This window comes from Gymnoscopelus braueri (assembly GCF_963280865.1).
Source record: "Gymnoscopelus braueri genome assembly, chromosome: 17".
Lineage (NCBI taxonomy): Eukaryota > Metazoa > Chordata > Actinopteri > Myctophiformes > Myctophidae > Gymnoscopelus > Gymnoscopelus braueri.
This window is the reverse complement of record NC_137617.1, coordinates 39593654-39612574: the sequence shown is the minus strand read 5'-3', so window position 1 is coordinate 39612574 and position 18921 is coordinate 39593654. Positions and strand designations below refer to the sequence as shown.

The window sequence follows — 18921 nt, the reverse complement described above, 5'->3', positions numbered from 1 at the left end:
GAATCTGTGTCTGCTTGTAGATAGCAGATCTACAAGCTCATAGCGTGGCACAGAGTGCCGTGCTACGAGCTTGTAGATCTGCAATTTAAAGAAATCTTAAAATGACAAAACAGATGCGTTCCCTTCCCGGCCTTAACCCATTAAGACCTGAGAAGATTCTAGAAATGTCTTCTAAATCCTAACAATTTTTGGAAAGAAAAACCCAATTTTTTTTCCTCGATTTTTCAAAAATAGCAGATCTACAAGCTCATAGCGCGGCACTCGGTGCCGCGCTATGAGCTTGCATATCTGCTATTTTTGAATAGCCAAAGAAATCTAAAGTGACACAGATGCGTTCCAGGTATCAATGGGTTAAAGGGCTAAGGGCAGGCTATTAGCGTAGGGGCTGCAAGTTGCAACAGCAAAGGCTCGATCTCCCCTGCTTCTTAGCCTATAGCTGTGAGAACAGTCCAGAGCAGCTGGTTGGCAGACCTCAGTGCTCTGGCTGGAGTATAATCTTCCAAAAGTCCAGATAGATATGCGGGGGCCAGCCCGTGTAGACATTTATAAACAAATGAAAGCATCTTAAAATTCATTCTAAACTTGACAGGGAGCCAATGAAGTGCAGCTAAAATAGGGGTGATGCGTCGCGTTTCTTAGTGCATTGGTTCTCAAAGTGGGGTCCGGGGACCCCCAGGGGTACTTGAGGGGGTTCCAGGGGGTCCCCAGCTAAATGATGGACAGGAACCAAATGGACACTCATGGGTCTGTAACTCTGAGAGTGTACAAATGGAACCAAATGGACCCTAACGGGTCCATTTGGTTCCATTTGTACACTCTCAGAGTTAAATTAACATTGATTTTACAATATGAATTGGGGTCCCAGAGATATAAATGCCATTAAATGGGGGTCCGTAGCCTATAATGCATGTCAAACTGGGGGTCCTTGAAATTAAAATGGTTGAGAATCACTGCTAGAGCCGTAAAAATCTTGTCTTATGGGGGTCCCTGGCTTATCTTTTTAAATGGGTCTGCGGGCTAATAAGTGTCATTTTGGGGGTCCTTGACATGAACAAGTTTGAGAACCACTGTCTTAGTGCACGTAAGGAGGCGAGCAGCTGCGTTTTGAACCAGCTGCAAGCGCCTAAATGAGGACCGCTCAATGCCTGTGTATAATGAGTTTCAGTAGTCCAGTCGCGAGGATATGAATGCATGAATTGCCATTTCCAGTTGTTTAGGGGGGAGATATGGTTTGACTTTGGCTAAACGTTTTTTCACAACTACAGTATAGGATGCCAGGTCAACAAACTAGTTGCTATTTAAAGGACGACTTCACCCATTTTCAACCTATCTTCATATAATTGGTCCTCACTAATGCTCATTATAATATGGCACCCATTTCTCGTAGGAGGACTGCGGACACCTCAGAAACCCGCCTACCAGTGACATCATCGATGGGGAATCCAAGCTAATAGAAACTGCAGGCTTTCTCATACTGAAAAACCTGCATAACGATGATGTCACTGGTAGGCGGGTGTCTGAAGTGTCCACAGTCCTCATATGAGACAGAGAACGAGTCGATTTTTTAAAAACCATTTTATCATGAGCATTAGCGAGGAGTCTTGAGGACCAATTATATGAAGATAGGTTGAAAAATGGGTGAAGTCGTCCTTTAATGTATAGGGTGAAAACAGAAAAGGCCCTAGCACAGAGCCCTGAGGGACTGCGATCACAAACGTATACATGGGTTTTAGTGGGTTAACTATCTAAATCTGCAAAGTAACTAGTATTAAAGCTGTCAAATAACTGTATAGTGGAGTAAAAAAGTACAACGTTTTCCTCTGAGATGAGTTACTTTCCTCCGCTGACCTGACTGTTGTGTACATGCAGTATTTCACTGTTGCTATGTTAACCCATTTAGACAGGGAACGCATCTGTGTGTCATTTTTAGATGTCTTTGGGCTATTCAAAAATAGCAGATCTACAAGCTCATAGCATGGCACCGAGTGCCGCGCTATGAGCTTGTACTGTAGATCTGCTATTTTTGAAGAATCTTGAAAATTAGTTGCAAAATCTTGGATTATATATTTTTTACAAATACAAATACATTGGTGGTCCTTGACATGGAAAAGTTTGATAGCCACTTATGGCAACATAAGTTTTTCAGAAAACTGATTCTGTTTGTAGAATCCCCAGAAGCAAAGATTTTAGTTACAAATGTTCGCTTTAAAAAAATAATATATATTAAAAGATTTGCACACATTTTCACGATTTAAAAAAGAATAGCAGATCTACAAGCTCATAGCGCGGCACTCGGTGCCACGCTATGAGCTTGTATATCTGCTATTTTTGAATAGCCAAAGAAAATCTTAAAATGACACAGATGCGTTCCCGGTCTCAAAGGGTTAAGTGCATAAAGAGCCAGCCTCGCATGCTGTCGACACAGTTCCACCTGTGAGAGCAGCTGGAGCGTAAAATGTGACGACTATAACGGCTACACGTTTTTTTTTCTCCCTCTTCTCTTGTTCTGTTTTTCCAGATGACTGAGATTATGCTTCTCGCCAGGAGAGTAGTTTCCATGATGGCCTGTCGACGATCCAAGGGGAGAAGACTGGAGAGAAACTAGAACTTGAAAGAACACTGAGAGAGAGAGAGAGAGAGAGAGACACTGACTGACACAGGGGGAGAGAGAGAGACAAAGAGTGAAGATCAAGTGGTTTCCCACCCAGATCTTTTGTCATACCAATAATTAACCGCTAACGACTATCTACACAGTATGTTTACAAAACCTCCAGTATTTAACTGCTAACAACCATTCTACAGTTTTCTTTTTTTTTTTATCTGCTTTTTACTACTATACCAATAGCAGGGCTGTGTCTCTGGCTGCAAACAATAACTTTTCCCTTTGATTTATGATTTTAATGGTGCTGTAAGTGATTTTGTTGTTAAAAGAAGTGTTAAATAGCTCTATATTCCCTTAGTAATCAAGCCAGTCAGTGTTTGTTCAGTAACAGGGGGTCTCCCAGTTCTAGTAAACAGAAAATAAATGTGCAGGTCGGGATACCAACCCATACAAGATACAGGATAAACAAGTGAAAATTGGAAGTGATGAAACAAAACAAACAACATTATAATTATAAGCAGACAAAATTGGAATTGGAACACTATAAAATAGTTCTCTCTCTGGACTGGGATGAAATTGGCAAACCCACCTGAAAAAGTATTGTCTGTTATTAAAGAGCTGGATTGATTTGGAGACTCCTGTTACTGAACAAACACTCTCAGCAATAAACAATTTTAAAAAACATGTTTTAACCAAAATATATCACTTTCAGCACATTTGTTTTTGTTTGTAGTCAACTCTCTAATCATTGTTGCTGCTGTTTTTTCTTCTTTTTTTAAGGGTTGTAAATATTTATTTATTGCACAACTTTTCAAAGTTAAACAGAGGAAGGTGAATATGACAAGATGATTGAAATGAAAACATTGGACTGTGAACATTTGACAGTAAAGACCTAAGAGACAAAAATATATGTGTGTGTGGTGGTGTTTGTTATAGGTTATTATCAGTGGTGGAAGAATCTTCAGATTGTTTTACTTAAGTAAAAGTATAGCCTACCAACAGTGGTGGAAAAAGTACTAAAATGTTTTACTTAAGTAAAAGTATCAATACTGCAATGCAGAAATACTCTGTTACAAGTACAAGTCCGGTATTCAGAATTTACTTGAGTAAAAATACAAAAGTATTGGCATCAAAATGTACTCAAGGTACCAAAAGTAAAAGCACTCTTTATGCAGGGATCTTCCATTTCATGTTTTCAAAATGTATAAAATCATTTGAAAATAGCAGATCACAAATAGCAGATCACAACGTGTCGCATCACGACGCGTTGTGAGCTTGTAGATCTGCTATTTTCAAATGGCCGAAATGTATATAGGGCTGAAGTGGGTAATGTATGTCTTGTAATAATAATCTAAATCTACAAAGTAACTAGTAACTAAAGTTTTCAAATAATTGTAGTGGAGTAAAAGTACAATATTTGCCTCTGTGATTAGTTGAGTAGAAGTAAAAGTACTGAAAATTAGAAGTACTCCTGTAAAGTAAAAGTACCTCAAAATTGTGCTGAGGTACAGTACTTGAGTAATGTACTTTACACTACTGCCTACCAATAATACCCCCATAGAAATACTCTGTTACAATTAAAAGCCCTAAAACTGTCAAATAATTGTAGAGCAGTAAAAAGTACAATAGTTGCATCTGAGATGTATAGGAGTAGCTTATAATTATATAAAGTACCTCAGAAGTGTACTTAAAGGACGACTTCACCCGTTTTCAACTTATCTTCATATAATTGGTCCTCACTAATGATCATAATATGGCACCATTTTTGTCTACCTCGTCTGTGTCTCAGAGGAGGGCTGTGGACGGTTCAGAAAGCTGCCTACCAGTGACATCATAGATGGGGAATACAAGGCAATAGATACTGCAGGCTTTCTATTCCTGGAAAGTTAGCATGCTATAATGGAGCCAGCCATTGTTCTTGCATAACCTGCTCGCCTTAATACAAATCTAAATAAGTGATTTGAAATCTTGTTTGAAAAAAAAAAAAGAAGTCTGCCTAATGATGATGTCACTGGTAGGTGGTAGGCGGGTTTCTGAAGTGTCCACAGTGCTCCTATGAGACACAGACAGAGTGGGAAAGAATGGTACCATTTTTGAGCGATGCAACCGCTCCTATAAGAGGGTTTAGGACCCATCCGTGGTGAAAGTTTTTCTTTCCGTCGTGAAAAATTGTCTTTCGCTGTGAGGCCATGCTGTGGAAAACACGCCCATAGGATAAGCTTTGCAGGAGGTGCTGTGATTGGCTAGCGAGACACATGATGAAATTAACTTCAAACTTTGCAGACGCGCTGTGATTGGCTAGCGAGACGCATGATGAAATTAATAATAATGTAAAAAATGTAAGCACGTCACTTCGCAGGACGTGCTGTGATTGGCTACCAAGATGCATGATGAAATTAAAATTAATAACTCACGCTCACTTCACACTGGGTGTGACTTTTATCATGAGCATTAGTGTGGACCAATTATTATGAAGATCGGTTGAAAATGGGTGAAGTCGTCCTTTAAGTACATAGGTATAGGCCTACTTGAGTAAATGTACTTAGTTCCTTCCCACCACTTACAGTACTGTTACAAAATGACACAAGGATTACTGGCCCTCGATGGAGTTAAACAAGCAGACTGGTTATCCTCTGTCTCTCTCTGGTGGCAGCATGGCTACATGGACAGCTATATGGACCAGTGTTGATGAGTGTTTGTGTGGGTTTATAGAAACATTCATAAATAAATAAAAAGAGTGTATTTGTGTTTTATTTTTTATAATAGAGTATATATATATATATATATATATATATATATATATATATATATATATATATATATATATATATATATATATATATATATATATATATATAGATAGATAGATAGATAGATAGATAGATAGATAGATAGATAGATAGATAGATAGATAGATAGATAGATATAGAGATATAGATATAGATATAGATATAGATATAGATATAGATATATTACAGGCTGGCTCAAGCTTTTCATTCTGAGAGGAAACAAAGCCTTGTTTTTGGTAAATAAATCCTTTGTCATGAGTCTAAACAAAACCTGTTAAACTGGTTGGGCGTGGAGATTAATGTGTGTGTGTGTGTGTGTGTGTGTGTGTGTGTGTGTGTGTGTGTGTGTGTGTGTGTGTGTGTGTGTGTGTGTGTGTGTGTGTGTGTGTGTGTGTGTGCGTGTGCGTGTGCGTGTGCGTGTGCGTGTGCGTGTGCGTGTGTGTGTGTGTCTCTCTCTCTCTCTCTCTCTCTCTCTCTCTCTCTCTCTCTCTCTCTCTCTCTCTCTCTCTCTCTCTCTCTCTCTCTCTCTCTCTCTGTCTATGTCTCTCTCTCTCACACACACAGTCTACCTGTCTGCCCAGGTGACTCATCCATTCCCTACTCGCACCCGAGCGAGAGGAATGAGGAAGAGAAGAGAGGAGAATATGGAAGACAAAACGCCGACAACTCCTACTGGAAGAGTCACTTCAAGGAAATAACAAACAAACTACAACATACATCACATCACTGAGTGAATTATATGATCAGAGAAGCTCTTCAGAGATCATATTTACAGACATAGAGAGAGAAAAGGATTTCAGAAGATCACAGACATCGGACTCGGAGGGATGCGTGAAGGTCAGTGTTGCCATGTTCACTTATTATAAGCTACTTTGGGCTTTTCGTTTTTCTGTAAAGTTGCTTGTAAATTATTGGTATAGTTGCGGTTTGCGTTTTTTTGGGCTTGTTTCTAAAGTGTACTAGTTGTTTATTTGGGCTTGTTTCTAAAGTGTACTAGTTGTTTATTTGGGCTTGTTTCTAAAGTGTACTAGTTGTTTATTTGGGTTTGTTTCTATAGTGTAGTTGTTTATTTGGGCTTGTTTCTATAGTGTAGTTGTTTATTTGGGCTTGTTTCTAAAGTGTAGTTGTTTATTTGGGCTTGTTTCTAAAGTGTAGTTGCTTATTTGGGTAATTGTTTCCTAAAGTTGTTTGAACCAGTGTTTCTTAAACATTTTCAAGTCCCCCCCATCTGAAAACATGTTATCTCAAGGACCCCCCATACAAGATTTGTGTTGTTAAAAATGTCAAATTGTTTTCAAGATTTTTTGGGGAAAATAGCAGATCTACAAGCTCACAACGCGTTGTGAGCTTGTAGATCGGCTATTTTCAAATAGCCAATGTATTATGTAAGGATTTCAAATCCTTCCAAGTCGACCAGGACACCCATGACCCAGCTCCCATTCAAATTGCATTATAAAACAAAATGTGAGGGCGAAGGCTCCTCTTTTGGGCTTGTTTTCATAGACCTTGCTTGCTTGTTTCTCTCTCAAAACCATGACAACAACACTTTTGGGTTGCCAGGTCTGTGTGCTCTGCTCGTGGAGCGGCACCGTAGCGCGCTGAGCTTCGCGCTCCTGGTCCTGGTCTACGTGCTGTACCTGCTGGTGGGCGCCGGGGTCTTCTCCTCCCTGGAGCTGCCCTACGAGCTGGAGCTCCGCGCGGAGCTGGACGCCGCGCGCCGGGACTTCCTGGAGGACAACGGCTGCGTGTCGGACGAGCGGCTGGACGAGCTGCTGGCCCGCGCCCTGGAGGCCAGCAACTATGGAGTGTCTGTGCTGGGCAACGAGACCGAACACGCCAACTGGGACTTTGTGTCGTCCTTGTTCTTCACCAGCACTGTGCTGACCACCACAGGTGAGTTATTGTTATTGTCTCCGCCAGACCGAAAGGCTATGTTTTGCACCCTGTCCGTCCGTCCGTCTATGCTCTATGGACAGCTAATCTCCGGCACTGTTGACTTGATCGTAGCGAAATTGTGCACACACACTCCCTGGATGCCAATTACAGTGCTCGTACAGATTTTGTCCAAACATCACGCAAATCGGTACACAGTATCTCTATAGTCATTAAACGAAACGGGTCGATCAGATTTTTCATATTCCATCCTGATTGGCTAAGAATGGCTAAGTTTGCAGGAGTGCTCCGTTTTGAACACAATGCCTCAAAGTGGAGTAAAAGTAGTTGTACGAACGCTTGTTTTCTATTGCTGTATTGTTTATTGGATCTTGTTTAGTCGATTCACTTATTTGTTTTAGCTCATGCTCATTTGATTTAGCTATTTTGTCTCATCTGTTTAAGGAAATAGGTAGCTGATATATTGCACTTTTACCTTAGCGCTAGGTATACTCTTGGTTGCTTGTTTTTGCAGATAATGCACTAAACACTTCTGGTGATTAGTAGTTTTCGTTCCCTACCTATGTTGAATGCACTTATTGTAAGTCGCTTTGGATAAAAGCGTCTGCTAAATGACTGTAATGTAAAGTATAATATTTGTCTCTGAGGTGTAGTGGAGTAGAAGTAAAAGTATTAAAAATTGGAAATACTCCAGTTAAGTAAAAAAATACCTCAAAATTGTACTTAAGTACAATAGGCTACTTGAATACATGTACTTACTGTGTAGGCGTCCAGTGAGCCATAGTCGGCTATTAGACGTCTGTCTAAAACCGGGTTATAACTGGTCGAACAGTGATTTTTTCAACGAACGTTGATTAGTTGTTTTCTAAGCATCTATATATAGTCTGTCTATATTTAACCCTTGAAATGACGTTTCAACGGTCTTGGCCTAGACGTTGAAAATACTTTCACTGTTGGACCAGTTATAACCCGGTTTAGACGTATTTTAGACGTCTAATAGCCCGAAACATGCTCAGTGGGCTACTAGTGTCATTTTATTTTGTGTTTCCTTTTCTTGTTGTTATGTGTAAAGCACATTGAATTGCCTTGTTGTTGAAATGTGCTGCAGGAAATAAACTTGCCTTGCTTACTATAATTAAGACTGCTAATGTCAACATTGGCCAAAGGTGGTTATTATCACCAACAGATCAACGTTTAGGCCCAGTTGTCCTTTCAAAAAGACTGGATTTGGAAATCCCATGTTTTGTTTCCAGATCAGAAATCCGTTTGACTTTGTGCTGTTTTCTTTCTTTCTTTCTTTCTTTCTTTCTTTCTTTCTTTCTTTCTTTCTTTCCTTCTTTCTTTCTCCCCCCGAAGCTACATTGGATTGTTGTGATGACACACTGATCTAGATTTACAGTCTTAGATCCGGATTACCAGGGCTATATATCACAACAGCTGTTCTACCTGTTCTTTACATAACTGTAGGCTACTAGTTATGTAAGGAACACATAGAAAAGTCAGCATGGGGTCACTTATACATGTTTTCTTTATTGTACTGAAAACAGCACAAAATAAAACAATTTAAACATCCCCTTACGCTTTTCTGGTTAAAAAGTCTACAATATTGAAATGCTCCATGGGGTGCTATTGATTCAACCACAGTGGTATCAGCACAAAGCTGAGGTGTGGCCAGGTCACCTGATAGCCTCAAACATCAATGGACAGGAAACACTTAAGATCAACAATAACATAGGGCCTGGGGTAATAGGGTATGACAGTGTCATATGAGAAACTGCATCATAATTTAAACAAGAATTATCCAAAACGCATACACAAATTCAGTGATGACCAAACCATTTTGTAGAGGTAAAAAAAAAAGGAAGGAAATAATAATAAATACATAATAATGATATAATAATATCAACGAAGAAATGGCGTGAAAGTGAAGTCACTTTTACTAACTTCAAAAACACCAACTGGCCCTAACCCTGGAGACAACTTAGATATGAAATGTATTTGAACAAGCAAATTTGAACAGTGACCAGCGAGCAAAGATATGGCAGCTTCCATCCACACCTTGCCTACCAATTTGACACCCATGGCAACCATGTACACATTGTCAAAATATGTGTACATGTAATATGTGTAATATATGTACCAAAACTTTTTTTTTGTGTCATGCAGGGAGGGTTTAAATCAATCAGGATAATCAGGGGCAAGGCATAGACCAACTTTACAATCCCACAAAACAACAAGAGGTGAAAGAATTTCATCACCCAGGTCATTCATTAAAACTCTATTTAGGGATTTGCCAGGCCAGTGGGCTGGGTTTGTACAGGAAGACCCTGAGATCCAGGTCTTAGATAATTCCCAACAGTGTGAGAGTCTCTAGTTCAGTAATCCAATATGCTTCACTTTGAATGGGTGAGTTGTTTTGGTGAGTTTGTGTGTGTGTGTGTATGTGTGTGCATGTCTATCTCCGTGCACGTGTGTGTGTGTGTGTGTGTGTGTGTGTGTGTGTGTGTGTGTGTGTGTGTGTGTGTGTGTGTGTGTGTGTGTGCGCGTGTGCGTGTGTGCGTGTGTGTGTGTGTGTGTGTGTGTGTGTGTGTGTCCAACACAGCTGTGGAGTGTGGACTATCATGTCATTATGGGCTGTATTTAAAGCTGCAATCCCTAACTTTCATGTTATGGATTACCTGGAATTGCCTGGGTTCTTTGTACTCAATTCATCGAAACATTAATGACAGACACTATACACTATTACACTATAGTGTACACAACTATGCAAAACATCATATAAACAGTTTGAAAACAAAAACAAAAATATGTAATATGAACAGTGTGAGGGAGGGGGGGGGGGAGGCTTTGACTTTTACAGGGGCCAGTTTCGAATTGCAGCCACATGTAAGTGTTCTTTTAGAGCGGTAGTAGTATAAAGAGGTAAAGAGGTGAAGAGTGGGTGTGAGAATTGACTTTTTGTGTATAACGTACAGTTAGTGTTGGAGTGGACCACAATGGAAATAAGCTTTGGCTTTTTTTGTGATTTGATCCACTTTGGCGATTTTCTTTATTGTTGTGTATTTTATTGATGTTTTTTTTCTTCTTTTCTATTCTATTCTACAATGGGAACAGTAATCATTTTTTTATACTTTATTTTTTCATGTGGACACCACAGTGATGCAGTCATGTCGACTACAGAGACAACACAAAATACAACATCGGGACAACAAAAAAAAAACAGCGACAAAAATAAAACAAAAAGAACGGGCAACAAAACATTGACACAAAATATACATCAGTAAAAACAGGGAAAAAAGAGAAAAAAAACTGGAAAGGCAAGATACAGAGGCACAAAAACTAACCCATGTTCAAGTTCATATTCTTTCCCGCTCTTTTTCTCCAACTAGAACATCAGAGTAACAGATCATTAATTAGGTCAGTCCTTCGTCAAGTGCCTGATAATAAAAACATTACAGTAATAGAGTTCAAAATAAAAGTGCTCCCCCTATTTGGTCGTTGACTCTTCTTTATTTGATGAAGTAATTTAATCTGACGTCCTCTGACATTGTGCTGTGTATGTTTCATGTGTAGGTTACGGCCACACCGTGCCCCTCTCCGACGGCGGGAAGGCCTTCTGCATCATCTACACGCTCCTGGGCATCCCCATGACCCTCCTCTTCCTCTCCGCCGTGGTGCAGAGGATCCTGCGGCACGTGACTCGACGTCCCGTGTCCTACCTCCACCGTCGGTGGGGCTACATGATGACCCGGGCCAGCTTCGCCGCCATCCACGCCGCCTGCCTGACCGCCGTCATGGCCACGTTCTTCCTCTTCATCCCCGCCGGGGTCTTCATGACCTGGGAGAAGGACTGGAGCTTCCTGGAGGCCCTGTACTTCTGCTTCATCTCGCTGACCACCATCGGCCTGGGGGACTACGTCCCCGGAGAGACACACAGCAGGGAGGCCAACCCCCACAGGCTGCTCTACAGACTGGGCATCACAGGTGAGCGACCGTTGCTACAACAAACATGTTGTGTGTTCACGATTGTTCACTGAGCGTATTTGTTGATGTTGTTCAAACAGACTTCTTGCACAGGGATTTAGGCTGTGCGATATTGGCAAAATATAATATTAATATATATATATATATGTGTGTGTGTGTGTGTGTGTGTGTGTGTGTGTGTGTGTGTGTGTGTGTGTGTGTGTGTGTGTGTGTGTGTGTGTGTGTGAGAGCGTGTGTGTGTGTATATATATATATATATATATATATATATATATATATATATATATATATATATATATATATATATATATATATATATAAATATATGTATATATATATATACATATATATATATATATATATATAAATATATGTATATATATGTATATACACATACTATATTATCATCATAATATCAATCTGCTATTTTCCGCCAAAGCTTTCACCACAATAACATTATGCAGAAAATACACTAATGTAGAGCCCTGAGGGACTCCGCTCAACCATATGCGTTTTAAGTGGTTAAGACCAGGGAAAGATACTATTGAAGCTATATTACAATATTATGATAATCAAAATCAATGTAACCAAATTTACTTGGCTGCGCTCACCAGTCGGCCCATGGGCGTGTTGATCTTAAAATGAGGTGTGGTCTGGCAACCAAGATAGCAATCTTGGGTGGAGTGAGGAAAGCCAGAAAGTGATTGTGCATTAGAAGTTAGAACAGCTCTGACCTGTTCTAAAGTCTAGCATAGTCCCCCAGTGCAGTGCTTCCCTGCTATTTAAAGATCATAGATTGACCTATATAGACAGGTTCTCAAAAAGTTCACACTGCTTGAAATCAAATTCCATCCAGATTGAATGTTCACGCTGATGACATCGCTTAATCGGGATAAAACATAAGAAATGGTGTCAGTGATTGTGTCTGTGACCATGATACTGACCATCATACTGACCATGATACTGACCATCATACTGACCGTGATACTGACAATGATACTGACCATGACACTGACCATGATACTTACCGTGATACTGACATGATACTGACCATGACACTGACCATGATACTGACTGTGATACTGACATGATACTGTCCATGATACTGACCATGATACTGACCATTACACTGACCATGATACTGACTGTGATACTGACATGATACTGACCATGACACTGACCATGATACTGACTGTGATACTGACATGATACTGTCCATGATACTGACATGATACTGTCCATGATACTGACCATGATACTGACCATGACACTGACCATGATACTGACTGTGATACTGACATGATACTGACCATGACACTGACCATGATACTGACTGTGATACTGACATGATACTGTCCATGATACTGACCATGACACTGACCATGATACTGACCATGACACTGACCATGATACTTACCGTGATACTGACATGATACTGACCATGACACTGACCATGATACTGACTGTGATACTGACATGATACTGTCCATGATACTGACCATGATACTGACCATGACGCTGACCATGATACTGACTGTGATACTGACATGATACTGACATGATACTGTCCATGATACTGACCATGATACTGACCATGATACTTACTGACCATAATACTGACATGAATCATGATACTGACATGATACTGACCATGATACTGACCATAATACTGACCATAATACTGACATGATACTGACATGATACTGACCATGATACTGACATGATACTGACCATGGTCACGGAGGATGATTCACCTCTGGTTTACTAATGAACGTTTAACAGATCGTACATCAACAGATCCATTTCCTGAGCAGAAAATCGTTAGTGTCTCCTCCAACTTGCCAATACTTCCATTTAAATAACAATGCACTATGATGGAGCAGCAGCCTAGCTCGTAAAGGGAATGGGAGACCACTCTCTGATTGTTCTCATTTTATGTTATGCCCAAAACACTCATTCAGAAACTAAATGCAAGCCCTTTACTCCTTTGTGCGGTACTTTAACTACTGCATTTTGCGCCGTGTATAACTAACAAAATTGGAGTTGGCACAGCTTTAGACCATGTGCTACCATGTGCCATAGATCATCTAAATAGGGCCCCATGACTTTGATAATATTATATTGAGCTGAGTGTAGGCCTGTCACAATTATTACATAATCGCCTCATTGCAATTATTTGAGAAAATCGCAATGATCTTATGTATAATCGTCATAATCATTTCCATGTTAAAAATGAATGACCATATATATTTTATTAAACTAAATATTTTTATATATAACATTTCCACTATTAATGTTTATTTTTTAAGAATAAAGTAATTACATATGTGTTATTTGTCATCTCTGCCCTGTGCACCTTTTGTTTACGAAGCCTAAAAGCCAAACAGAATTTTATTTTTTATTCATAATGTTCAACGACAGAAACACTATTAAATTGTTATTCGCAATTATTTGAGCGACAATTAATCGCCAAGTAAAATGACATACACGTGACAGCTTCATTGGATATCCTCTCCTCCTCTGACTGTTAGTCGAGTTGTCTCTCTTATCCAAACTGTACTGTTCTTCATTCCATATCCTCTCCTCCTCATCCTCCCCATGCAGTCTACCTCCTGGTGGGCCTGGTGTTCATGTTGGTGGTGCTGGAGACCTGCTGCGAGCTGCCTCAGATGAAGAGCCTCCGGCGGAGGTTCTACCGGGAGAAGACCACCAGGGAGCTGGACTCCGAGACCGCCACCATCGTGGATCACGAGCACGTGGCCGACCACGACGAGTCCCCCGACCACACGCCGGTCATCTCGTCCGTGTCCCAGCAGGCCGCCTCCCTGCGGCAGGACAGCAACAAAGCCTTCGCCTCTGTGCCGTACACGCCGGCTGATGCTACGGCCAATGGCAAACTGAGCTGAGATCAGTGGTTCACAGTTGGGATGCAAATGATCGATTAATTCATTAATTGATCGTTGATAACCATATCGATCGATTAACCGATTAATTGATAAGCGGTGTTTTTTAAGGGCCAAAAGGAAAATTCTTGTCCGAAACCTAAAATGAGTGCAGAAACATAATTGCCTTGATGTATATAACATTAACGAGGTCAACAAGCATCAGCTGGACACAGACACACACACCTCCCCTCTGCAGTGCTCTCTGTCTCATTTCTCTACAAAATAACTTGAATATGATGGAATATGATTAAGGATTACTGTGATTATGGTAAGCTCACGTTTGATGTCACACACACCATATCTGTAACTTTCACCAGCCCCCCCCCCCAAATTTTTTTTATTGAAAATCGATACATTTTATAGAGTAAATTCTCAACGGTAATCAATTGATTATAGATGAATTGTTAACATCCCTAGTTCACAGCGTTTGTGTGTGTGTGTGTGTGTGTGTGTGTGTGTGTGTGTGTGTGATGGACATATACTGGTCAGAGGGACTGTTCTGATGTCTGCCGAGTAGAGAACAGTGTTTCGTCAAGTTACTAAGGAACAGTAATAAGTTACTAGTTACTTATTACTTTTCAATGTACACGTTACGTCATAATGTTTGCCAGAGGGCGCATGCTCAATAAGCACAGGTCTACAAGCTAACAATGTGTCGCATCGCAACACGTTGATAGCTTATAGATCTGTTATTTTTTTCACATTGCAACCTCCTACTAGAAGTATAAATGATTGACTTAATATAGTCGATCTCAGTCAAGAACAAATCATGTTCATTGTAACTTATTACCTCAAAGTTACTAAGGTACTGGGGAAATACATTTATATTTACAGCAATGTATTATTTAATAACTAGTTACTGACCAACACTGGTAGAGAACTATTCTAGATTTGGCCTACATGTTTGTGTGTATGTTTGAGCATGCATGTGCTAGGAGGGGCGGCAGTGGCTCAGGGGTTGAGTGGCCGGTATAGAGTGGCCAGATGGCAACCGCGAGGTTCCCAGATCAACCCTGGGCTCCCCCAGAGTTAAGTGTCGAAGTGTCCTTGATGTCCTCCGATGAGTAGGTTGGTGCCTTGCATGGTTTCCTCTACCATCAGTGTGTGAACGTGTGGGTGAATGTAATGCACAATCTATGTAAAGCGCTTTGGATAAAAGCGCTATATAAATGCACCATTTACCATTTATGTTGTGCCCCCCAAAAATAGCCGATCTACAAGCTCACAACACGTCGCAGCGCGACGTGTTGTGAGCTTGTAGATTGGCTATTTTTGGTGCGCGACACCGGTGCACGAGAAAACATAACCCGGCTTTTATGTGTCTACGCATCAGCACAGGCCAGCAATCCACTGAGTCACCTAGAGGCCCTTTAAAGAGCACTTTGCCTCCCCCACCTGTGCCAACACTAACAGACATTGCAGTGAAAGGGGCCACCGCCCGCAGGCTCTCTCTCTCTCTCTCTGGATGGCGCTGATTAACCGGCTTTCTCCGGTTCCTCCTCCACTCCCCCCTGTCCATAATCAGACCCGTAATCTGCATCACATACAGTAGAAGAGGAAGGGCTGCGGCCCCAAACGGAGGGAAACCCCCAGGACTCGGCACATCCTGGACAACAACGTCATCATACAAAAACTGTATCCCAAAGTGGCACAGTGTTCTCCTTTTGCCCGCGAAGACTTCCTGTGCCGTTATCTACAAGGGCATTTTGCATAGGAAAATGTCCCTCTTGGCCAGCATCGGCCTTGCAAAGTGCCTGAGATGGAAATAGGCCTGCAGGCTCCTCGTCGTCTAAATGTGCGTGTGGATTGGATTCCAAGGGGTGGCAAATAATGGCCAAAAAAAACCAGGTTGTTTTACTCTTTGTTTCCTGGTTTTGATTTATACCAGAGATTGGCTTCTGCATCCATAAGCCCCTTGACTGTATTGTATGACCTCTCCGGCCACTAGAGGGCAGCACTTTCATTGTTGTTTTGTTTCGTTTTATTTATCCCACAGATATATTTATGAGGAGTGTTTAGCGGAAATAAACACACACTGATTTTCCTAAGAAGACTCTTTTTAGTGAAGGAATTCAGTCAGAGAATGACAATGAAAAACCTCAACCTTGTTTTGAGGTTATATTAGAGGTTCCTCTGACACTTTTCCATGCCAAAGCCATAGCCTGCGGCTGCATGCAGATGCAACATGGCTTTAAAAATACCCCACTGCATCGTGATGCATTGTAAACTGTTACACATGCTATTTATGAACATTTTGGACAATAATCTCGTGCCCAAAATAGGGAAACTGGCACAATAATCTTATTAACCCATTAAAAGCGGGAAATAGCAGATAAACTAAAAATTGCAGATAAACAAGCTCACAGCACGTCACTTCGTGCCTCGCTGCGAGCTTGTACATCTGCTATTTTTGAACATTTTTGAAAGTTTTAGAAAAATGTTTGAGAGCTACTAATTTCGAAGGCATTCGTAGAATCGGCCTCAGGTCTTAATGGGTTAATTTTTAATGTCATTTTCCAATTGGCCTCCCTGTGAAAGCCCCCTCTGTGAACGCCTGTGGGTCATAGCATAGTAAACCACTGAATCCGTGAAAGCAGGTTTATCAGCCTCGTAAATCTGCTTCAAAAAACCCTGAGAAAATCTATTTTGGCCAGAGATATGACAATCTGTGTTATCAGAGACAATGTTTGAAAGTGTAGGCAGGTGTCTTTTTTTTCCAAGGCCAGTATGCAACAAAGAACAGTACAAACGATTGTTTCATAATCTTTGAAGTGTGTGTAAACATTGCACGTTGCAAGATTACTATTAGGTAATGCATTTCCCTGAACAAATGTAAATAAATCCTGGAGTCTTGACCTTGCATAACCCGATCAATTCATAACCACGTTTGCTTTCAGCGCAAACAATGCTACCAACCATTCAAAGCATCTTTATATAAACAAGAGTATTTTATTAACAGCATATTCACATCATTTCAAGACACAGTATACACACACGCATAGACACAAGAGGGTGCACACACGCACACACAAACACGCACGCACACACACAGTGTCACACACACATACTGTACAGTACATGCACATGCACACATACATGCACCCATGTCACACACTATCCCACAAAGTTCTTTACACACTAATACTAGGGCTAGACAATATATATTGATATTATATTGATATGATATGAGAGTAGATATCGTTTGGGATTTTTGGATATCGTAATATTGTGATATATGGCATAAAGGGCTCGTGTCCACAAAGAGAGCCTTCTGAGTTGGCAGCGCCACGCCTGCCATGCATTTCTATGGTAAAGACTCTTCCGCGTTGCCCGAGCCCTGGGCGCTTCAAGCGGACAATATAGTTCAACTTTTGGATAAGGAGTGCTGCTCTTTTGATCCTCCTGGCTGTGTCTGACGACCCAGTTATTGACGACCTTTACGTTGGATCGTTACCACAACCATGAGAGAGTCCATGTTTACATCGTTTCAGCTAAGCTATTTGTGCTAATAGCATAGATCAGGACATTCAAGCTAGCACAGCAATGGCTGATTGGTTTGAACGTTGTCGGGGTGTTAATAAACATTGCATGTGAAGCGCTATAGAGTACCGAAGACGTCACTCGCTCATCCCCTGGGTCACAGGAGTAGTTTCTCCATCGAGAATAACATTGGGTCGTCTTTAGAATCGTCTCGTATAAGAATTGTGGTCCAATAATATACAAATTGTCCTGGCACTGTTGTCAGGGAGGTGGCTCTGTATCGTTTACGATAGTCAGTCACTCACATTTGATACAGTCGATACAGTCTGTTTCTAGGCCTGTCACAATTATTACATAAATAATCGTCTGTCACAATTATGACATAATCGTCAGTTAAATTTGTAATCATGACAGCACTATCTGTTCCTGGCGAAAATGTAATTAATTTGGCGGTGGTGACAATAGCGTTTTCTCACCGTCAGTTGATGCTTCAAACCCATATGAGTCAAACCACCGTGGTCATTTATTTTTGGAACACAGTTCTTATATGACACGATATTAAACACGTCTATGGGAATTCAGAATAAAAACGTAACCCAGGTAGGATGCATAAATTACGTCTGACTTCGGTGCTCTATGGACATGATATATCCAAAGCGCTCATAAGGCGTTCTCTCTGTGGACACTTCCGCTATAAGTGTTGTCTTTTCCTGCTTTTAACCACTTAACCACATGAACCCTCTAGCGGCTCTTATTCTGTGGGGCAAACATTCGACACGTTGTGAGCTTGTAGATCGGCTATTTTTTGGCTGAAGAGATTTGGTGTTGAGGGAGGGGGGGGGGGGGGGAGAAGACGACCTAGCATACAGCCCTGGGGGACTCCACAGTCAACTGTGGGTTTAAGTGGTTAAGCTGTATTATACTTTCAAAAGTGGTCAAACATTTTCAGCAATAGCTAAAAGTAGCACCGATCATCAATCTCAAAATGCGTCACACAACGCATTGTGAGCTTGTTGATCTGCTATTTTTGAACATTTTTGGAAAAAACTAAAAAGATTTATATTATCGTCACAATATCGACATCGAGGTATTTGGTAAATCATATTGTGATATTTGATTTTGTCCATGTCGCCCAGCCCTAACAAACTCACACACACACTCACAGACACACATACACACACGTTCATGCACGCACACATCTGTACATATACACTGAGTCACATTGCAC

At 40.9% G+C, this 18921-nt stretch overlaps 2 protein-coding genes across 2 annotated transcripts in view; both read left to right on the top strand.

Annotated features, from left to right (window-relative positions):
* The window catches only part of LOC308104101 (thrombospondin-2-like), a 42877-nt gene extending 39375 nt beyond the window's left edge, over positions 1-3502 (top strand). Inside the window, exon 21 of the mRNA XM_080454396.1 lies at positions 2519-3502. Within this exon, the coding sequence (XP_080310522.1) occupies positions 2519-2526 (8 nt within the window). The 3' untranslated portion in view covers positions 2527-3502. The remainder of the gene's footprint in view (positions 1-2518) is intronic.
* A 2507-nt stretch (positions 3503-6009) lies between these two features.
* On the top strand, positions 6010-18857 carry LOC308104236 (potassium channel subfamily K member 1-like). Its single transcript, XM_080454610.1, has 4 exons — positions 6010-6228; positions 6952-7284; positions 10858-11268; positions 13873-18857. The coding sequence occupies exons 1-4, from the start codon at positions 6219-6221 to the stop codon at positions 14172-14174; spliced, it is 1056 nt and encodes a 351-aa protein (XP_080310736.1). The 5' UTR covers positions 6010-6218; the 3' UTR covers positions 14175-18857.
* Positions 18858-18921: the final 64 nt, after the last annotated feature.